Raw genomic sequence first — 17,330 nt, forward strand, 5'->3', positions numbered from 1 at the left:
TTAATAAAATTTCTTTTACTTAGTCATAATATCATAATACTAATTATAAATAATACTTATTGTTTCTACGTTTGTGCTGTATGTGGTAAATTATTTAGCATAAAGGTCACTTTAGTGAAAAAGTATTCTTCGTTTTGCTTACATTAGACACAGTCACGCAATACTTCTACTATAAAGTAATGAAATCGTCTTAAAAGATGCCCCTTTGGAAGACGTTTAAGTGCACTTGCAGAGACACATACATACAGACACACGCTCACTAGTTATATTAATTAATTTGCTACGAAAATTAAATTACACATCAAAAACAAACGTAATTAAAAGCAAAAGCTTTGCTTCGCTATCATCAAATCATACGAATCGATCCCTGTTTACATTCTCGTCTATAAATTATGGAATTTGTGCCACACCACCACAGATGTGGGTTAATTTGTGGTGACAGTTACAGAATGTGGAACTGTTTGAATGTCTTGCGATGTCCGAGGCAGATATGGCTTCGTGCGTGGTTTTTGAAACAGATCGGATACATAGTTTGCCTGTAATTGAAGGGAACAAAAAGAGTTCTTAATTAAGTTTCCAAATTGGTGGTTACTGTCTCCCTTGCCCCTGCCTTGGGTAGAAGATTTTTCAAATTTAGCTTTGCATGACCAAATTGAAGTTAGTAAAGCATGACATTGCACCAAAGCAGCTGCAACAACGGCCAGCTGGGTTATATTAGTTAGAGTCAATTGCAACCAGAATGATGATGGTAAAGAGCACGCAAAGCCCCAGACCCAGTAAGGAAAAGGTGTTGAGTTATGCCAATTAGAATATATATATATATATGTGTATATTTCCCCTTAATGATACAAAAAGAAAATTGATAATGGACCAGCAAATAATAAAACAACTACAACTAATTGTAAGTGCAATTTAATTGCCATTCCACTTAAGTCTACACTGTGTCGGTGTCGGCAAGTCATTCAGTATCATTCTGTCTCCTTTCACTCGGCCTTGCCCTCGGCCAAGGGCCAAACTGTATGCCAATCGAACCAATTTTTCGGCAAACAGTTGCTCTACAAAAAAGTGATGCAAATGAAGTTTATGAATCTCTATTTATGTATTACCAACACACCAACCCAAGTGGGAAAGAAGCATGCTCTTGGACATGTATTCAAAAATATAGAAACCACTTCCCCAACTTACCACAATTAAGGCACAAAGAGAACCAATTAATGAACCGGCTAGAACATCCGACCAATGGTGCTTGTAGTCGGAGACACGGCTCAATGCCGTGTACCAGGCAATCATGATGAACAAGAATTGCAGAAAGTGACGCAGCAACTTGGAGCCATGCCAGGTCATGCGTGCCTGCAGATAGAGCTGAAATAGTTGAAGAAGATTGCCGGGAGGGATGGTTAGAAGAAGCTCTCTGCGAAAAGAATGAACGAATGGATCTTTGTACTTACCGCCACATAGACCATTGTGTAGAAGGTGAAACTAGAGTGTCCACTGGGAAACGACAAACGCATCTCTTTGAGCATACGCGGCGTAGAGCCAACACCTGCACAGGTAAAGTCCTGAATGTATTTACCAGCATTCGAGGCACTGTCACAGGTGGAGCCATCAGGCATAATGGGTTGGCATACCTACAAATAATAAATAAGTAAGAAAAGAGTCAACTTTAAGCTGCTTAAATGAGAAGAAAGGCAAACAGGAGTGGATTGTGGACAATCAATGATAGCCCTGTGTCTTCGTATTCTTTACTCCATCTAATAAAAACCATAATCCTTGTCTACCTAAATATCTAAAGCTTCGATTTAAGGAATGTAAATGTTTTATTATCTTTGCTCTTTTAATCTCCTCTCGAATCCAGCCCTGAGATGGCTCTTCTTCTGTACTTTGACCACATGTGCCGCAAATTAGACACTGGAGCTGGGCTGCGATTGGGAACTTGGACTGGATCTGGTAATGGGGGGGCTAAGACTGACGTATGGTGGCAGCTGTTTTGCATTTACTTTGCATTGTTGCCGCACTTCGCACTAAACAATAGGGCGGCTCTGTTGCTCGGTTCCTCCGTCCGGCTTCCCCTCAATTATGATGCCAGCGATAAGTTTACTAACGAGGAGCCACTTGGCTGACAACAAGTCAAAATATATCAAAACAGAAACAGAATAAATATATCTGCAATTTATTAATAGACTCCCCACTTTGTCTACAACTCTTGCCTGCCTTGGTTGGGTTGACATTTTGATTAATTACTCCATGTCTAATTCAGTTTTAATTGCCAACCGATTTATGTACATATTTAGTCTTACACTTACCGCTATAAAATGTGGACGCAATCGTCCAATGGAGTACTTGGCTATATCTGTGGTTAGTTGACTGACAGCAGCTCCAAAGCCAAATATTCCAACTTTCTTATAGCATTCGATCAACCAGTCGGGTATTTCATAGTTCATAAAAACATAACGACGTTTCGAACTACCATTTCCATTGCCATTATGACCTCGGACATTATCCCGTGAAATGAGTAGTTCCACAATGAGGATCTAGAAAGGAAAGGAAAGTGAAGGAAGTGAAAATTGGGCATGTTAGAAATAGCACCTTGTCTGGTGGTAATCCTTCTTTTTCATTGGAATGCAATATAATTTACATGTTTTATGGCATTGTTTAGCCTAATTATCGAGCATGTGGAACAGATGACGATCAAAATATATGCCGCCCAAGGCCCTATGTCTGGGCTTGCATCATTAGTGTTTTTTTTTTGTATCTTTTGTTTTTTCAACAGCTGCTTGACATAGTTTTTTCAATTGGAGTTGCCACTTTAAAACAAACATGCAATACTTATATATCTCTCTATTACTTACCACTCCCACTGGTATGACCAGACCAATGATATATAGCATCCAGTTTCGCACTGTTGAGTCATGGAATGGATGTTTCAACGACTCATCATCACAGAAGAAGCCACGTTTATAGGGATCACCAAGTAAAAAGAATAACAAAATGGGAAAACCAACTGCAATTGAAAATGAAACATTTATCAATATTTCTATTTAGTAGGTCATTGGGACTTAGGCTAGACGTGTGTATTATTACTATTATTATCTCTAACCCCCCCAACTCTTTCATTTTTCTTTCATATGAATGACATTTTGTTGACTTATGATAGGGGAAACAAGGAAAGGGCCATCGATAATATGACTTGGGGAAACCTTTCGTTTTGGTCTAATTAGGAATTCAGTACAAGAAATTGTTAAGCGTGCAAGCTGACAAATTTGATTGATTGATAGTGGGACAAGAAAGCAGAAAATGAAGATGAATAGGGCCAACATCTCTTCCATCTATCCATCGTCTGTTTATTTGTTTGTTTGGCTAATTATAACTGCATTAGCCACGGACGTGGCGAAGGCGAAGGCGGTGGCAAGGATGGTATGTACTAATTGCAAGGGTTGGCAATGAGGCAAAATACCTGAATACCTAATCCAGCGAGGCGTTGAAAATTCGAAAGCAGTCCCACTAATTAGAAAAAACCAGCAAGATGTCGCCAAGGAATGCACTTAAGGGAGACGCACCGACGACTAGACCACTCTACCAAAAACATTAAATTGCCTGGACCGAACAATAGTTAGGTGCATCTATTCATAACTCTCTATTCATTCTTCTTCTTCTTCTCTTTCTTCTCTACTCAACGGCAGCTGATCTAGATTTTCCAAATAGGACATTGTCTGCGATCCCTGGGAAAATCTTGCCAAGATTAGTGTCATATTACAAACAGCAAGTGGCAACTTATTGAATGCCAGGCAAAAATAAATGCTGTTGAGACATAATCCTTAAGCCAGTCGCCCAGTAGTCCCAGTTTTCTTTTTTTTATGACTTTTGCGGCATGAAAACCATGAAAATGAAAGTGTCTGTTAAAGATATGATCATATAGCATAACTAGTTTGTATGTAAAATTTATTATGTATAATAGAATTTTTGAGTTTAGTTTTTCTCTTCATTTTTATGAGGGTAACCATAAAATAATTTTCAAATTTTTTAAAATGGGGGCAACGGAAGTGCTTTGTTAAGGGGGGAAAAAAGAGCAATTTGGGTGGCGAGGTGGCACCTAAACCGCGCATTTTGATAACCTGACCATTTGGTGTCAAGTTCATTTCAATAATAAAAGCCGCCGACGTCTTCTCCATATATATTTCTCTGTGTGTATCTATGCGTTTGTTTAATGTAATGTAATTGAATGAGCAACAACAATAGCAACAATATGTAGAGGTACTCAAAACGTAAACAAATTGTTTGATAAACAAAAAGTGGTAAATATGTAAACACATACACACACACACAAAAATGAAAATCTCTCCTCGCACTTCTCCTCGGAATGCATACACTTGAGCTTAAACAAAAGCCCATTTGCTGGAGGATGAGGAGAAGGCGACGGCGGCGTCGGTTGTAGCCACTGTTCTACGCCGACAATCCACTTGTTACATCTTTCGTTTTGAGATGCTGAGTCCCGGCCCTGACAAGAATGTGCCGCACACACTTTCAAGTTGCTGTCCAAACAGATTGCCAAATGTTTATCTACACTTTGTAGATCATGTAAATAAACCAAGTGCCGCCTTGCCACTCCCATTCCTAAAAACGCACACAAATAAGATATCTTATTATCTTCTAAACGAGAAAAAAAAGAAAGAGTGCAACCGAAATCTTGTAACGGTTGTCGTACCGGTTTTTAGGTGGATATCAAAGTTAAGTTTAATTACCTAATATTGGTTAGGTAAATATCCAGCTATAAATGGTTCAAAGTTCATATTTGTTCATTAGGATTTGAGGAAAGTCTATTGTCTTAGAGATGCTACAAAAAAAGGCTTTACAAATTAAAAACAAAATGTCTTAAACCCGCTTTGTTCTCCGCTTTCTGAATTCTACCAAGATGTTAGATTTATTTTATTTGAAAAGACATTTTCGGGCGAGGAAGTAAGCCATTAAGTTAACAAAATAGAACGAAAGTCAAATGATTCATAGAAAATGTATGGCTTTATGGCTTAACTAGTTTGGTTCAGCTTTAATTGTCGTTTTGTTACTATTTATTTAAAAAAAAAACACAAATAATGCAATCCAAAGAAAAGTAAACTAATGCAAATCGGCTAGAAGCATTTCAATAGTATAGGTTTTAAATTAGGGCGAGGATTTATCTAAACTTTAGATTCTAAAGATCCATATTTGGAAATAGAATGCATTATAAACATTTGTGTTTTTTTACCAACACTGTGTGACAAATATCTCAAAATCCATGAACTTGGTGAGACAACTATCCTATCGTTTAGTTAGATAAAGTAAATCTATAAAAACTTTGTATATATATGTACAAATGTATATAAATGTACCAGCAAATACCAGGGCATTAAAAAAAAACAAATTGTTTGCAATTTACAATTGGTTTCAAGTTAAACCGTTAAAAATTGTATTCCTTATTGCATTTCTTTTACTCTCACCGTCTCTTACTATCCCTCTGTACAAAACAAGTGGAGGGATATAAATCAGAGCACAAAGAGAAATATTGTATAATGTTTTCTATTATTAATGTATGTGTCTATATCTTTTTACTGTTACTTTTTCGTTACATCGAGTCTCAAATCACAAACGATCCTTCAGAAGTTTGTCATGACATCTCTAAAAATCTCTTTAAATGAAAAACTCTCATGGTATATAATCTAAGCCTTAAGTTAAAAATTGTTATCCTTAAAAATTTTAATAAAAACTATGAAATTCGCAAATCTTTTAGGTGTTATTTCGCTGATTTGTTATTTGAGAAAAATAAGAAATACAATATCATAGAAATCAGTGAATTGGTAACCAAATTAAAATTATTCAATTAATCAGCAAATCTTATGATTTTTCTATAATGAAAGAAATTAATGAATACATAGAATGAATTCTTAGATAAGCGATTTTCAAGTTGGGAATATAAATTTGAATCAGGAAAGAATTTTGTCACTCAAGGGATATTTGAGTAGTTTGTTGTCAGTATCAACTAAGGCTTTTAAATCTTATTCCAAATAAATTTATATAAATTTGACTTATCTATTAATATGAAATTTTATAAAATTTGTAGCAGTTTTAACAAAAGTGACAAATTATGACACTTAAATGCTTCCTTAGACAAAATCTCTATGTTATCAGTAATACATACGTAAATCTGATTTATAATATTCACCTTAAGTGAACTGATTACCTAAGGTCAGTTATTGTCGTAAATATTTGCTAATTAGTAGCCAGATTCCATAGTCTTCCCAATGCTAATTGCTTTATTGATGCTCAACGTTTAGTTTCATTTCATAATATAGTTTTTAAAATATACATTTTGTTTTTTTGAAATATGGTAAGGTAATTGGTTAATTAGGAATTAGTCAGCTATACATCGTAAATATTTTTAAAGGTGTTTAAAAACGTAGGTAGCATGTTAGAACTATTAAGCAATTGAATCACTTAAAAATATTGCACTATTTAAGTTTTTTTTTCATTTCTTTCAGTGAATTTCATGCTATTAAATTCTATTATTGCATTATTCATTGCATTGCCGTCAAACAAATATAGTTACATATTATTTGTATTTGTTATCTATAAGTATTTTTTTTTAACTAACAATAAAATAATTCACATTCTGGGATTGTCGTCTATCGGTTGAGAAATTCTGTGACACAGACAGATAAAGTTTAAGAGTTTGCAACACAAAAATCTTTAATTAAAGCAGCAGAGTGGGTTGAACTTAAAGAGTGGGCCTTAATTAGACATGACGGAAGTCAAATTAAAGACAATTAAAGCCAAAGATTTCAGCAATATTCGTTTAGCCCTAACAGACTATGGGCTTGAGACCAAGACAATATAGATTAAGGATGACTGACAGCAAAAGCAATTTTCATCTCTTTTTTTGCGCTTGGATTTTAATTCATCGACGAAGGACGAAATAATGAAAACACATATCCCAATGTGCAACACATATATCTCTGTCATGATCGTTTCTTGGATAGGAATGGGCAAGTTGGGTAATGACTTGTGTTTGGGTTACAGGTATGTCAATTTTTCGCTTGACTGCAACCATAGAAAATCAGAGGCACAGATAACAAGGCCTACCAGGAATTCCCAGAGGTCACCCGCATGGAAACGAAAGAAAGGTGTCACACACACACACACACACACAAGCACTCACACACTTATAGGCACACCCACAGGCATCAGGTAAAACCGAAATATCGTGACCGCCTTTTGTTTGTCATGTGTGGAAACTTTGGCAATTAAATTTTCATTACTATTCGAGAAAAAAAAGAGAATCTCGATCTTCTGCCTTTCTCTCATACTCTCTTCATTTTTTTGGTGGACTGGAAAATAAACAATAACAATGAAAATGAACAATTGCCCCATGCCTCAATAACAAACGAAATGCGCTGCATAAATATTTTTCTTTCTACTTAGATTTTGGTTAACAATTTGGGAAAAAAAAGAAGGAAAGAACTATTTGAATGGATACCCAAAATAACACACACACACGCAATCACGCTCAATAAATTATTGAAGTGCAGAAGTTGGGGCCTTTAAATGCATTTCCCTTCTGTATATATTTTATGAGTTTAATGACTCGTCTTCCCCCACCGTCCCCCAAGCCCCCAATGTCTCTCTCGGCCAAGAAGAAAGGTGGAAACTGAAAGAAAGAAAATTGTGCCCACAGCTCGTTCACATTCAATAAACGTCAAACCTCAACTTTTGGTTTCGGGGTTTAGGTCTTTTCGGTTTTTGGGTAAGTGCCGCGCTGACACGCTCCTCTATCATTCGTCGATCTATCACTTTATCAACAACTTGCGTCAAAAGTAATTGATACCATAAATAGTACAGATATAGAGAGAGAGATGCAATCTGAGAAGAGACTTTTCGATAGTCTGGTCGGGTCTGGTCTGGAATTTTAAAAGCCATTTCTGTTGGCCTCTTTGGCATTTTGTTAGAGATTTAACTAATTGAAATTTATTGGATAGAGAACTATATGGGAATGCATTTGGGTTTGAGTTGTTTTGTTTTTCGACTTTGTGGGGCTTTCCAATTAAAAGGAGGATGAGAAATGGTTGTGGTAAGAATTTAGTAGTAATAAAAAATATTAATATGTTTTTAGTTTTGCAATTGTTTTATACTGAATCATCAGTAATAGAAATAACTTTTGTTTCATTAGAATTTGCGATATGAAAAGTAAGTTCCAGAGGGTTTGGAAAAAATAAGGTTTTCAGAAACTTCAATTTCTTTTATAAAGGCTTTTCTGATAAGGGAATGCGAACAACTGTGTGGATCGAATAGGAGCAGTAGTTACACTATATAATGGTTTGTATATAATAATCAGAAAGGGCACCCTCTTCCTCTTTAATTAATTTGAATAAACACTAGTGATTATGTTTGTAAGTAGAATTTGTCATTAACCTATGACAATGACCTTTAATTGACCCTAAATTGTATGACATTGTGTTTGGAAGGGTCTTAGGGATTGCTTGGTCAGTTTGGAACCAAGTTGATAAATAACACTGAAACTAGGCCTTAAGTAACTGAAAGAATACTAATATTCTCAGTAATGGAAAAAAGTAATTTTCTGTTGTACTTGAATTCAAACTAACTGCAATAAATTGAAGAACAAAAAAAGTATGATAAAAATTAGAGTGATTAGATTGAATGTAAGAAGCAGTGAATCTTGGGGGTTTTTTACCTGTTCTTTCTTTTGAATATAGCAAATTTCTCTCACCAACCCACAATTACCTACAGACCGTAATTATTTCTCTCCATTTGGGTAAATGTTGTAATATTAAGCATATGCTCTATATAATTAGTAGTAGCTTCTATTTATAGAAAATTTCAGTTTTACTTTTTCGACAATAAATCGTTGATAAACCACAATAAAGTCTGGGAGTGTGCACGAACATATGTTGAAATTTAAATAAATAAATAATCACTTGCCATTGACGTACTTGAAGTCAACGTGAAAAGGGGAAGAATTGTGATGAATGTCGGCAAGTGGACATATGTACATATCTTATCTGAAGTCTTGTACATTTTTTTATTAGATTGCCCCACTAAATCCCAAATCCCCGATTACAAAACTCTCTTTTCATTCTCTTATTTTATGGTTTTAATGCTTTCCACTTTGGGTGATTCATACAGGAATGAACAACGAAACTCCTTTCAGGTGAGTCAGTGTTTTAATTTGCAGTTACATATGTTGTTTGATATCTTGCCGGAAATGAATTTGATGCTGTATGCTGTAAAGACGACTTGATAATACTCTATAGCAACAGCTAATATAAAAGGAATCGCTTGGTGTAGATTGAGTTATTTCATTTTATTGACCAGATTTCGTAATTTCATATCTTTAAAGTCTTTGGTAAGATAAGATATTGATTGGTTATATCTACCTATATACTTATGTATTAATGTTGAAAGTATTTACAGTAAATGCTCGAATTATTGATCTAACCCCGCTTAGGACTATTACTCTATAGATGTTGTTTTTTGTTTTTATACATAATATTGACCTTAATACTTGAATATTTCAAAAGTCTTAACTTCATGATGCACTTAGCATTTAAAATATTACAAATGTATTAAAGAAATAAACGATTTCAGCTTTGTATCTTGACATATGGAAATACTTTACAGAAAAACTGATATATTCAGAATTTTGAATAAAGTAAAGCTTCGAATGGGACAAAGGGGTCAAAAAAAGTTTACTAAGTCTCAAGGTAAGTGAAAATTTCCGGCCGATTTTGAAGAAATACTAAATGTAGTGAACAAATAAACTTATTTGTTTTTGATAATGAATTTGAATATATTAAATATAGTATACATAAATGAACATAATAAGTTTCCCGATAGGAATATATTCTTTAAAGTTTAAACCATTTGCACAGGCTGTAATGCAGTACTTAAGAATCATTTGGCGCCTTGTAAGTAAAACTTGGTCTTTACCTAAACTCTATAATCTTAAGTAAAGCAAGTTCTGAGCCAAGTTTTCATTACGGACGATAATAGAATCAATTGTATTAAATTTAAAGTCAGACTTCATTATTGAATTGTTCGATAATAAGACCTTAGTCCACACAAGATCTAGCAAAGGATTGGATGGATTTTAGGTGTGTACTACAGAAGTTCTGAATTGTTTTCTGGGTTTACTTTGAATATGAGGTTCAGGGTCTTAAAAACAAAAAAGTTATATACATTTCCCCTTCCTAGACATGGAGATAAGCAAATATAGAACCTTGTGGGTACATTGTATGTTTAGCAAAACTATATAAACATGATTTTGGTGCGAAATGAGTCACTGACAAAAACTGGGCTGAGAGCTAATCAGTAAAGCTAACGGCCTTTTTTTATTTTTGTTCCTGAAGTAAACTCAGGTAAGAGAAGTGCTTGGAAAAATAAAGGTGAGCTCATTGTTAACCGGTTGCCAACCATGACAATAAATATACATAGAGATAGAGCTATTGATTGTTTTTTAATGTTCAATACAAATTGCTAAAAATGTAAAGTGAAGCTTCACTGTTTGTTTGTACTTTTTGACAGGTGGCAGAGATAAACTTTTTTGCTTTTGTTTATATAAAAAACCAGAGAAAAAACACGTTTGTATGTATATATTTAAATGAATTTCATGGGCAAAACTGTATTTCAATCAATTGAAGGAAAAAGAAAATACAAAGTCAATTAAATTTGCAAATAAATCTTGTAATGTGATTTGTTTAATAAATCGAATTGAACATTTATGCATCTCGCAGCTGTTAAAGCAGGTTAAACAAAGAGAGAGAGAGGGAGAGAGAGAGTAAGCAAGGGAGAGCAAGCTTTGCCTGTGCTTGGCTTAAGAGCGTGAAAGAGAAGAATGGCGTCTTCTCTCGTGTTATTTACTCACACAGATGCCAAATTTAATTACATAAAATCCAAGAATCGAGAGTGAAAAACTAAACTAATACTACATTTTTATGCGATAATCGTGCCAAATGCCAATAATGACAACAACAACAATTACAAGTGGTGCAGAAAAAACTTACCGCAAAGTAAAATCAAAATGTCGAGGCCCACGCGGCATAAAATTCGCTTGTTGGTGTCCATGTTTTTAACGTGTTGTGGTTGTTGTTGCTGTTGTTGTTGCTGCGTCTGTTGACTGATGTTATTGTTGTCTCCACCTTCAGGCTGTTGTATGCTATTATAGTTATCGTTATTATTATTATTTACAATTGTGGTAGCTGCTGTTGTCGCCGTCGTCTCTGGTCTATTGGCCACGTTAACGTTGCCGTCTTCGTCTTGGTCGTCGAGCCGACGCAGCGGTGTTGTTTCACTGACTGGTGAACCGTTACTCATTTTTTGTTTTATACTGTGCTTTTGGATTTTGGTTGCTCAGCTGCGAAAGCTCTCTCTCTGTATCTCTTAGTAACTATCTCTCAGTTGGTATGCCTCCCTCTCTCTCTCTTTCACTCCTACACAACGTTTGGCAGTGAACTTGCTTTTTTGTATGCAAAGTTTGTTTTTCTCTTTTCTCTCTTAACGACTACGTCATGGTTTTCGACTCTGGAATGGAATTTGATATTTTAGAAATAGTTACTAACAGAAATCAATAGTTTTTATACAACGAAGTTTAAATACACTTTTTTTTTAAGTTGATAAAATATTAAAGAACCCTAAAGAGAAAACAAATCATTTTTACTGCTTGAAATATACACAATCGAACAACTATATCCCATCTTAAAACAAACGAGCGGACAATAATTAAGTTTTAACTATTAAATTTGTTATTTATCGTCCATTTCTTAAACACTTTGAACTTTACGGTTAAATCAAGATCAAAACAAAGAGAATTATCGATTAAAACAGATAAATGCAAGGTCAAAATGTTATCGATAAAATTTAAGTTTGTAAACTATTTTATTTAAAAAAGCTATCGTCTATTCAATCATCCCTATCTTAATATTTCAATTTGAATTTTACTATTTTAGGAGCTTCGACCGATTTGAGTTCATTTTCTTACTCTTACATTGAAAAAGTGACTTTTGAATTTGAATTAAGACCCCGAAAACTTATATTTGGGTATTTGGATTGCATCAGGCTCCGCCCTGGCTTAATACGGCACTGTTAATACAGGGTATCGTTATTCTAAAATTCTGACATACATATGTAAGTATCTTATTCTTTGTTAATCAGGTGAACGTTGATAAGTTTTGGAAAGTTTATTGTGACTATTAAGAAATGCACTTCTCAATAAGTAGAATAGTATTTGATAAAGGGTTTGATATCAGGTGTCGTGACTTAGTTGTCCAAATAGTTAATTAAAACAAATAAGAAATGCTTTAATAAGGGGGTTTCTTCAAAAAACTTACTTTTAAGCAGTCGGTTTGAATTTTTTTTGTTACAGATTTGTCATATGGGATGAAAAATTATAAATAATTGTTTCAGAGAATTTATTTATAGAGTTAAGCTAGAGAGCTTATCTGAATAAACCCAATTTTTAATGCTTTTTATAATAAATATGTATTGCTTTTTATTTTTAATATTTGGTGACTTGAGAGAAAACCCATAAAAGGTTGAATAATACCAAATGACTGAGTAATGCCCCACGGATTCCCTAATGACAAAGAGACAATTGTGACGTCTTCGACTTTTGTTGTTGTGACTGTGATTCATTCACTATTTATTCACGACAGCAGTACGAATGAATATCTGTATATGAATGTGAATTGTTGATGAAAGATGTTAGCATTTATTCACACCCCAAAAAACAAGTTTTCAAACGGGTTGAGTGACGTCGATATATTACATTTGCCTAGCAACATGCAGAAACTTGTCTTTTGTCTATCATTCTACCCTGCACCCATTGGGTGAAATGGTATATTAACGTCACCAAATCTTTATGTACATATCTGTTTGTTAATATTCAAAGAGACTTAAAGAATTAGAGCTACCAAATATGAAATAATATGGTCAAACTAACTTTGTTTTCCCCTTCTCCATCGTCAAACATGATTTCCTTTAGTAATATTTAAAGAATCGTACACAAATTTAAGCCACTAAGAGTTCATATCAATATCGATGGGACTACTGAATTTCATACAAATTTAACTAAAATTAGTCCAATATTTACGAATAAACGTCTTTAGTAGCATACAAAAACGTGTAAAGTGGGCATGTCCCATAAGAGCGAACGAGATAGCTTTTGTTTTTCTACATTTCACATGCAAAAATTTGAAATTTATGCTTCCCATGGTGCATGGCATACCAAAGTCGGTTCATTGACTTCTATAAATCATTATTTTGAATTTTTTTTCTTTCACAGTCAGTCAGAAACATCTCAATATTGGGTTGGGGTGGATAGTTGGGTTCTTTCTATCTTGTTTGGAACGAGTACAGTTTACTTTTTCATATTGCATTGGAAAAAACGTCTTTCCCTACCTCTTACAAATTGCTTGAATTTCTATAATTTTGTGCAATCAACTGAAATGGCTTGCCCATCAATGGGCGTTGATAATAAGCAGTCCGGATTGTACCCGAAGTCAACGATTTTACAGGCCAAAACTAGCCAACAGACAAATCAACAACAAGGCCTTAATTTGACATCTAGTTGGTTGTGGTTAAGCCAAGCAACCAACCAACCAACTGACGAAGTGGCAAACGTCAATCACTAGAGAAACTCATGAGTTTCAAGTCGATACGATCAACTGGGGATCCAGAAGCAGCCATAAAGACTCCCCCAGGAGTCAGGAGAAGTTGTAGTTGTTGTTGGTCGTCTGGGCCAAGGCAAGTCAGGCAACAAACAGGCCCGATCTAAAGTCTATAGACCTATTTATAGACGGCAAACAACTCGCGGTTCAACTTCATCATGCAGTTGGCTGATTCAATTCGTCCGATTAATGCCCCCCTGTAATGACAAAGCAACGAACTGAATCTTAATTAAAAAAAAAAATAAAATACTATCTGACCTGACGTGAGTTTATTTTTTTTTTTTTTTTGTTTCCACTCATTAAGTTACGGAAATTGGTCACACAAATGTTTGACCTATTAGTAAATAAAGTCGGTAGTTAATTTATTTGCCAAATCCTGACACTATCTTATCTACCTAAGTTTACGATAAATTCATGATAACAATAAATGTTGTTAGAGGGGCGGAAAATCTATTATCACCGCGAAATGAGGTTAAATAAACTTGATTTTGAACTATACAAGCAAAGTGTGTAGGAACTTTTCAATTAGAAATTTTTGAATTGGTAAACACCAACTTTTAGTTTTTCGATGACCTATAAAATAATTTCTCATTTTGAATCCATTATCTCTGACGCGTTGTCATGTTTACTAGTTATTAATTAAACTAAAACTGTTGGCGGCATTTTAGATATGATTTCTTTAATCATTTTAAGCCGACCACAAGCAGAGAGACACCAAGCAAAAGATGCATATAACCAGCTGGCGATCAGCTACTCCTCCTCCACCTCCTCCATTTCGATCTCTTCTTGCATTGCATTTCTGTCAATTTTTTGAATTCTTCTACCCGCAGCGAAATAAGGTCAATGGAAGCCCCCGTCAAGCACAGGGTTAATATGCTGCATATGAAGGAAACACAATGAATAAAAAAAAAATATATAATAATAATTTACATAAACAAGGGGAATTTATGGCGCCAAGCGAAAGCATTTAAACAAGTGTACATACATGTGGTTAATTTGATCTGAATATTTATACAAATTTTCAATATGAATACGCAGTTCATTCAACAAAATGTTGTCCCGAAATTTGTTGTAATTGCCCAACTCAACCCACTCGCTTCTGTCTCCAAATTGGGCATTCAATTTCATGGCCATGCAATGACCAGACAACGACAATTGGTAGACATCTTGACGACGGAAGGCAAATTGATACCTTCTCAATGTTTAACTCCACGATTCGTTATTTTGTATGTAAAATGCTTGTTATTGATATCGAATTCAGTCTCAATGTAGGGGCTGAAATCAGCAAAATTTTGAACCCACGTCCAACACAGTGAAATTCAACACATAAAATTTCGTTATAGCTAAGGTAAATATTTAATACTCAATTCATTATTTTGACGAATTGCTTATTTTATGATTGTATGTTCACTAAATGGATTATATTCTTCAAATTTATTTCAAAAAGGAAGTGGAGGTGGGTTTGTCACATCAATTATATTTAAAGAACCCTAAAATTTATGAATAGTTTAGAATGAAACTGTTATTTGCTTGTATTAAAGGAGACTTTTAGTCTATAAGGCCAAGGCTCTGTCATTTTTTGACGCCTTATAAACTACACCTAATACATTTAGGATATTACTTGTTAGTTACATATATTAAAAATTGGGGCAAAAGGGCAAAAAAGCTTTGTGTAAAACATTAAAGGGACACAAGATGAAGTGTCCTTCCCAACCCTTCTAACCCTTTGGGCATAAAAAGCAAAGGTAACGCTAAAAAAAAAGGATAGACATAAACCACGTAAACAGAAAAAGAATTACTTTTTGCAATTCAAGTAATTGTACATTAAATAATTTGTAAAAATAGTACGTATAACATAAAATTCGGAGTTTATATTGGTTCTCGAAATAAAGGGATATATAAAAAATACTTCTTTTCAATTTCAAGTAAATGGACTAATCAGAACCTGAGTGTTTCTAACTATCGTGTTAGCAAAATAAAAAAAAAAAATCGGTTTCAATTTTGGCAAATCCTTTTCGTAAAAAAATGAATGTTCAAATAAACGATCGAAAGGGGGAAATATAAAAATGCATTTTTAAGTTCTAACAAGTTTCTTCTAGTTTTCCTTCTCGTTTCTTTAAGACTAGAATTTTTTTCTGAAGTTTAAACTTACAGTAAGATCCAGCTGAACTCAGGATAAATTGGAAAGTCACATACTCTTTTAGCGAATGGAAAAATTTCTGTTTAAATAGAAATGATTTGCTCTTCCCAATAAAAAGTTTATTAATTTTTAAGTTGCTTAGTTAAAATTAGTAATCAATTTTTTACAAATCTATATACATACGTATTACCTTAAGGAATAGATAAAACCCAAAATATCACAAATTAAAATAAAGAGACAAAAAAGTTAATGGGACTTAAGAAAATCAGACAATAATGTTTTGCTATCACTAACTTTGGTTGAGCTTTAAATTTTGAAAAGCATTTCAAAATTAATTCTTTCTTATTCAAATGAAACGAATTAGGAAAAACTAGTTGGCCTATTTGGAAAAATACTCGTTCTAAGGCTGGATAATTATAATATAAAATTATTTATCTTAGGGTTAGGCTAACCTTTTTGATACTTCGACTTACTTACAGAAATTTTATTTTATTGCGGAAATCAAACTTTTTAATTTACCTGATTCTTAATGTTTAAGTCTATCAGATTTTGATGGATTTGAAAAAGTATTAAGTGGATTGCAGTGTTTTCTTTTTAAAACCTAAATTAGTAAAGAAATAAATTTAGAACAATTTTTTTTGATGAAAATTTTTAAATACACCTACATATTCTGGGATAAATCCAATAAACTCTCAACCATAAAATCATAGAGATTATTTAAAACAAACAGACCAACAAACAACAAACAACAAACAACAACAACTCATAACATATTAATTCGTTGAAAATTTCAAAACCAAAAATAGGTTTAAATATACTTTTGAGATACTAGGAAAATGTGATGGATATGTGAAATACAATAGAATGCCAGTTTTTGGGGGAATGCGCAATTCCCATTAATTGATTGATTGATTGATATTAAAAATATATGATTAACATATAAAATGTTACACGATTTACAAAAGGTTTCATCTTGTAATTGGCAGAATGCCCAATTTCTCACCCATGGTCGTCCATCGAGTGCAATTGAACGTGACGCACTTAATGGGTCATTTTCCATGGAAGGGGGAAAAAAAATCACAAAGCACCGTGAAAACGCAATTCTTTCAACCCAAATCCAATAAACCAAAATTGATAAGAATACTGAATTGATAGTGAAATCACAATATACGCACATACTTTAGCCAAGATTATAAAGTCATTAAATTTTTATAGTTAGGTAGACAAAGGTTCTAGTTTCCGCATTCTGAGGAAAATGCACTCAACTTTCCCACCTAACCTTGACCATGGGAAAACTTTCTTAGGCGAAAATCGATTTCACAAACCAAACATCCCGACGCCCCCACATAAAAAGTAAAAACTAAGCAAATCCGATGGTCAGTGTGTGTTTCCTTTCCAATTTTAAAATTTCAGGTGGAATTCAATAATTTATATTCACTTTTGTATATTTTCACATGGTTTTGTTCGTTGGCCAAGTTTTTCGC

At 33.9% G+C, this 17,330-nt stretch overlaps 1 protein-coding gene across 2 annotated transcripts; it reads right to left on the reverse strand.

The window, feature by feature from the left end:
* Positions 1-276: 276 nt before the first annotated feature.
* LOC6640500 (putative phosphatidate phosphatase) lies at positions 277-11,537 on the reverse strand. 2 transcript variants are annotated; one of them, XM_002063071.4, is made up of 6 exons: positions 11,046-11,535; positions 2,850-3,001; positions 2,304-2,531; positions 1,449-1,628; positions 1,186-1,362; positions 277-536 (listed from the first exon to the last, which is right to left on the reverse strand). In XM_002063071.4, the coding sequence occupies exons 1-6, from the start codon at positions 11,353-11,355 to the stop codon at positions 426-428; spliced, it is 1,158 nt and encodes a 385-aa protein (XP_002063107.1). In that variant the 5' UTR covers positions 11,356-11,535; the 3' UTR covers positions 277-425. The 2 variants fall into 2 exon arrangements, with proteins under 2 accessions (XP_002063107.1, XP_023037795.1); XM_023182027.2 differs by lacking the exon at positions 277-536 and adding an exon at positions 897-1,055 and having other exon boundaries at positions 11,046-11,537.
* Positions 11,538-17,330: the final 5,793 nt, after the last annotated feature.

Source organism: Drosophila willistoni, assembly GCF_018902025.1.
Source record: "Drosophila willistoni isolate 14030-0811.24 chromosome 2L unlocalized genomic scaffold, UCI_dwil_1.1 Seg196, whole genome shotgun sequence".
NCBI lineage: Eukaryota > Metazoa > Arthropoda > Insecta > Diptera > Drosophilidae > Drosophila > Drosophila willistoni.

What these genes read in the sequence shown, in the direction of transcription:
- LOC6640500 (XM_002063071.4), bottom strand. Translation starts at nt 11,355, where the DNA reads ATGAGTAACGGTTCACCAGTCAGTGAAACAACACCGCTGCGTCGGCTC. An exon ending in TGGTCATACCAGTGGGAGTG is followed by an intron (nt 2,532 to 2,849) that starts GTAAGTAATAGA and finishes TTTCCTTTCTAG; the next exon opens with ATCCTCATTGTGGAACTACT. An exon ending in CTCTTTGTGCCTTAATTGTG is followed by an intron (nt 537 to 1,185) that starts GTAAGTTGGGGA and finishes CTTCAATTACAG; the next exon opens with GCAAACTATGTATCCGATCT.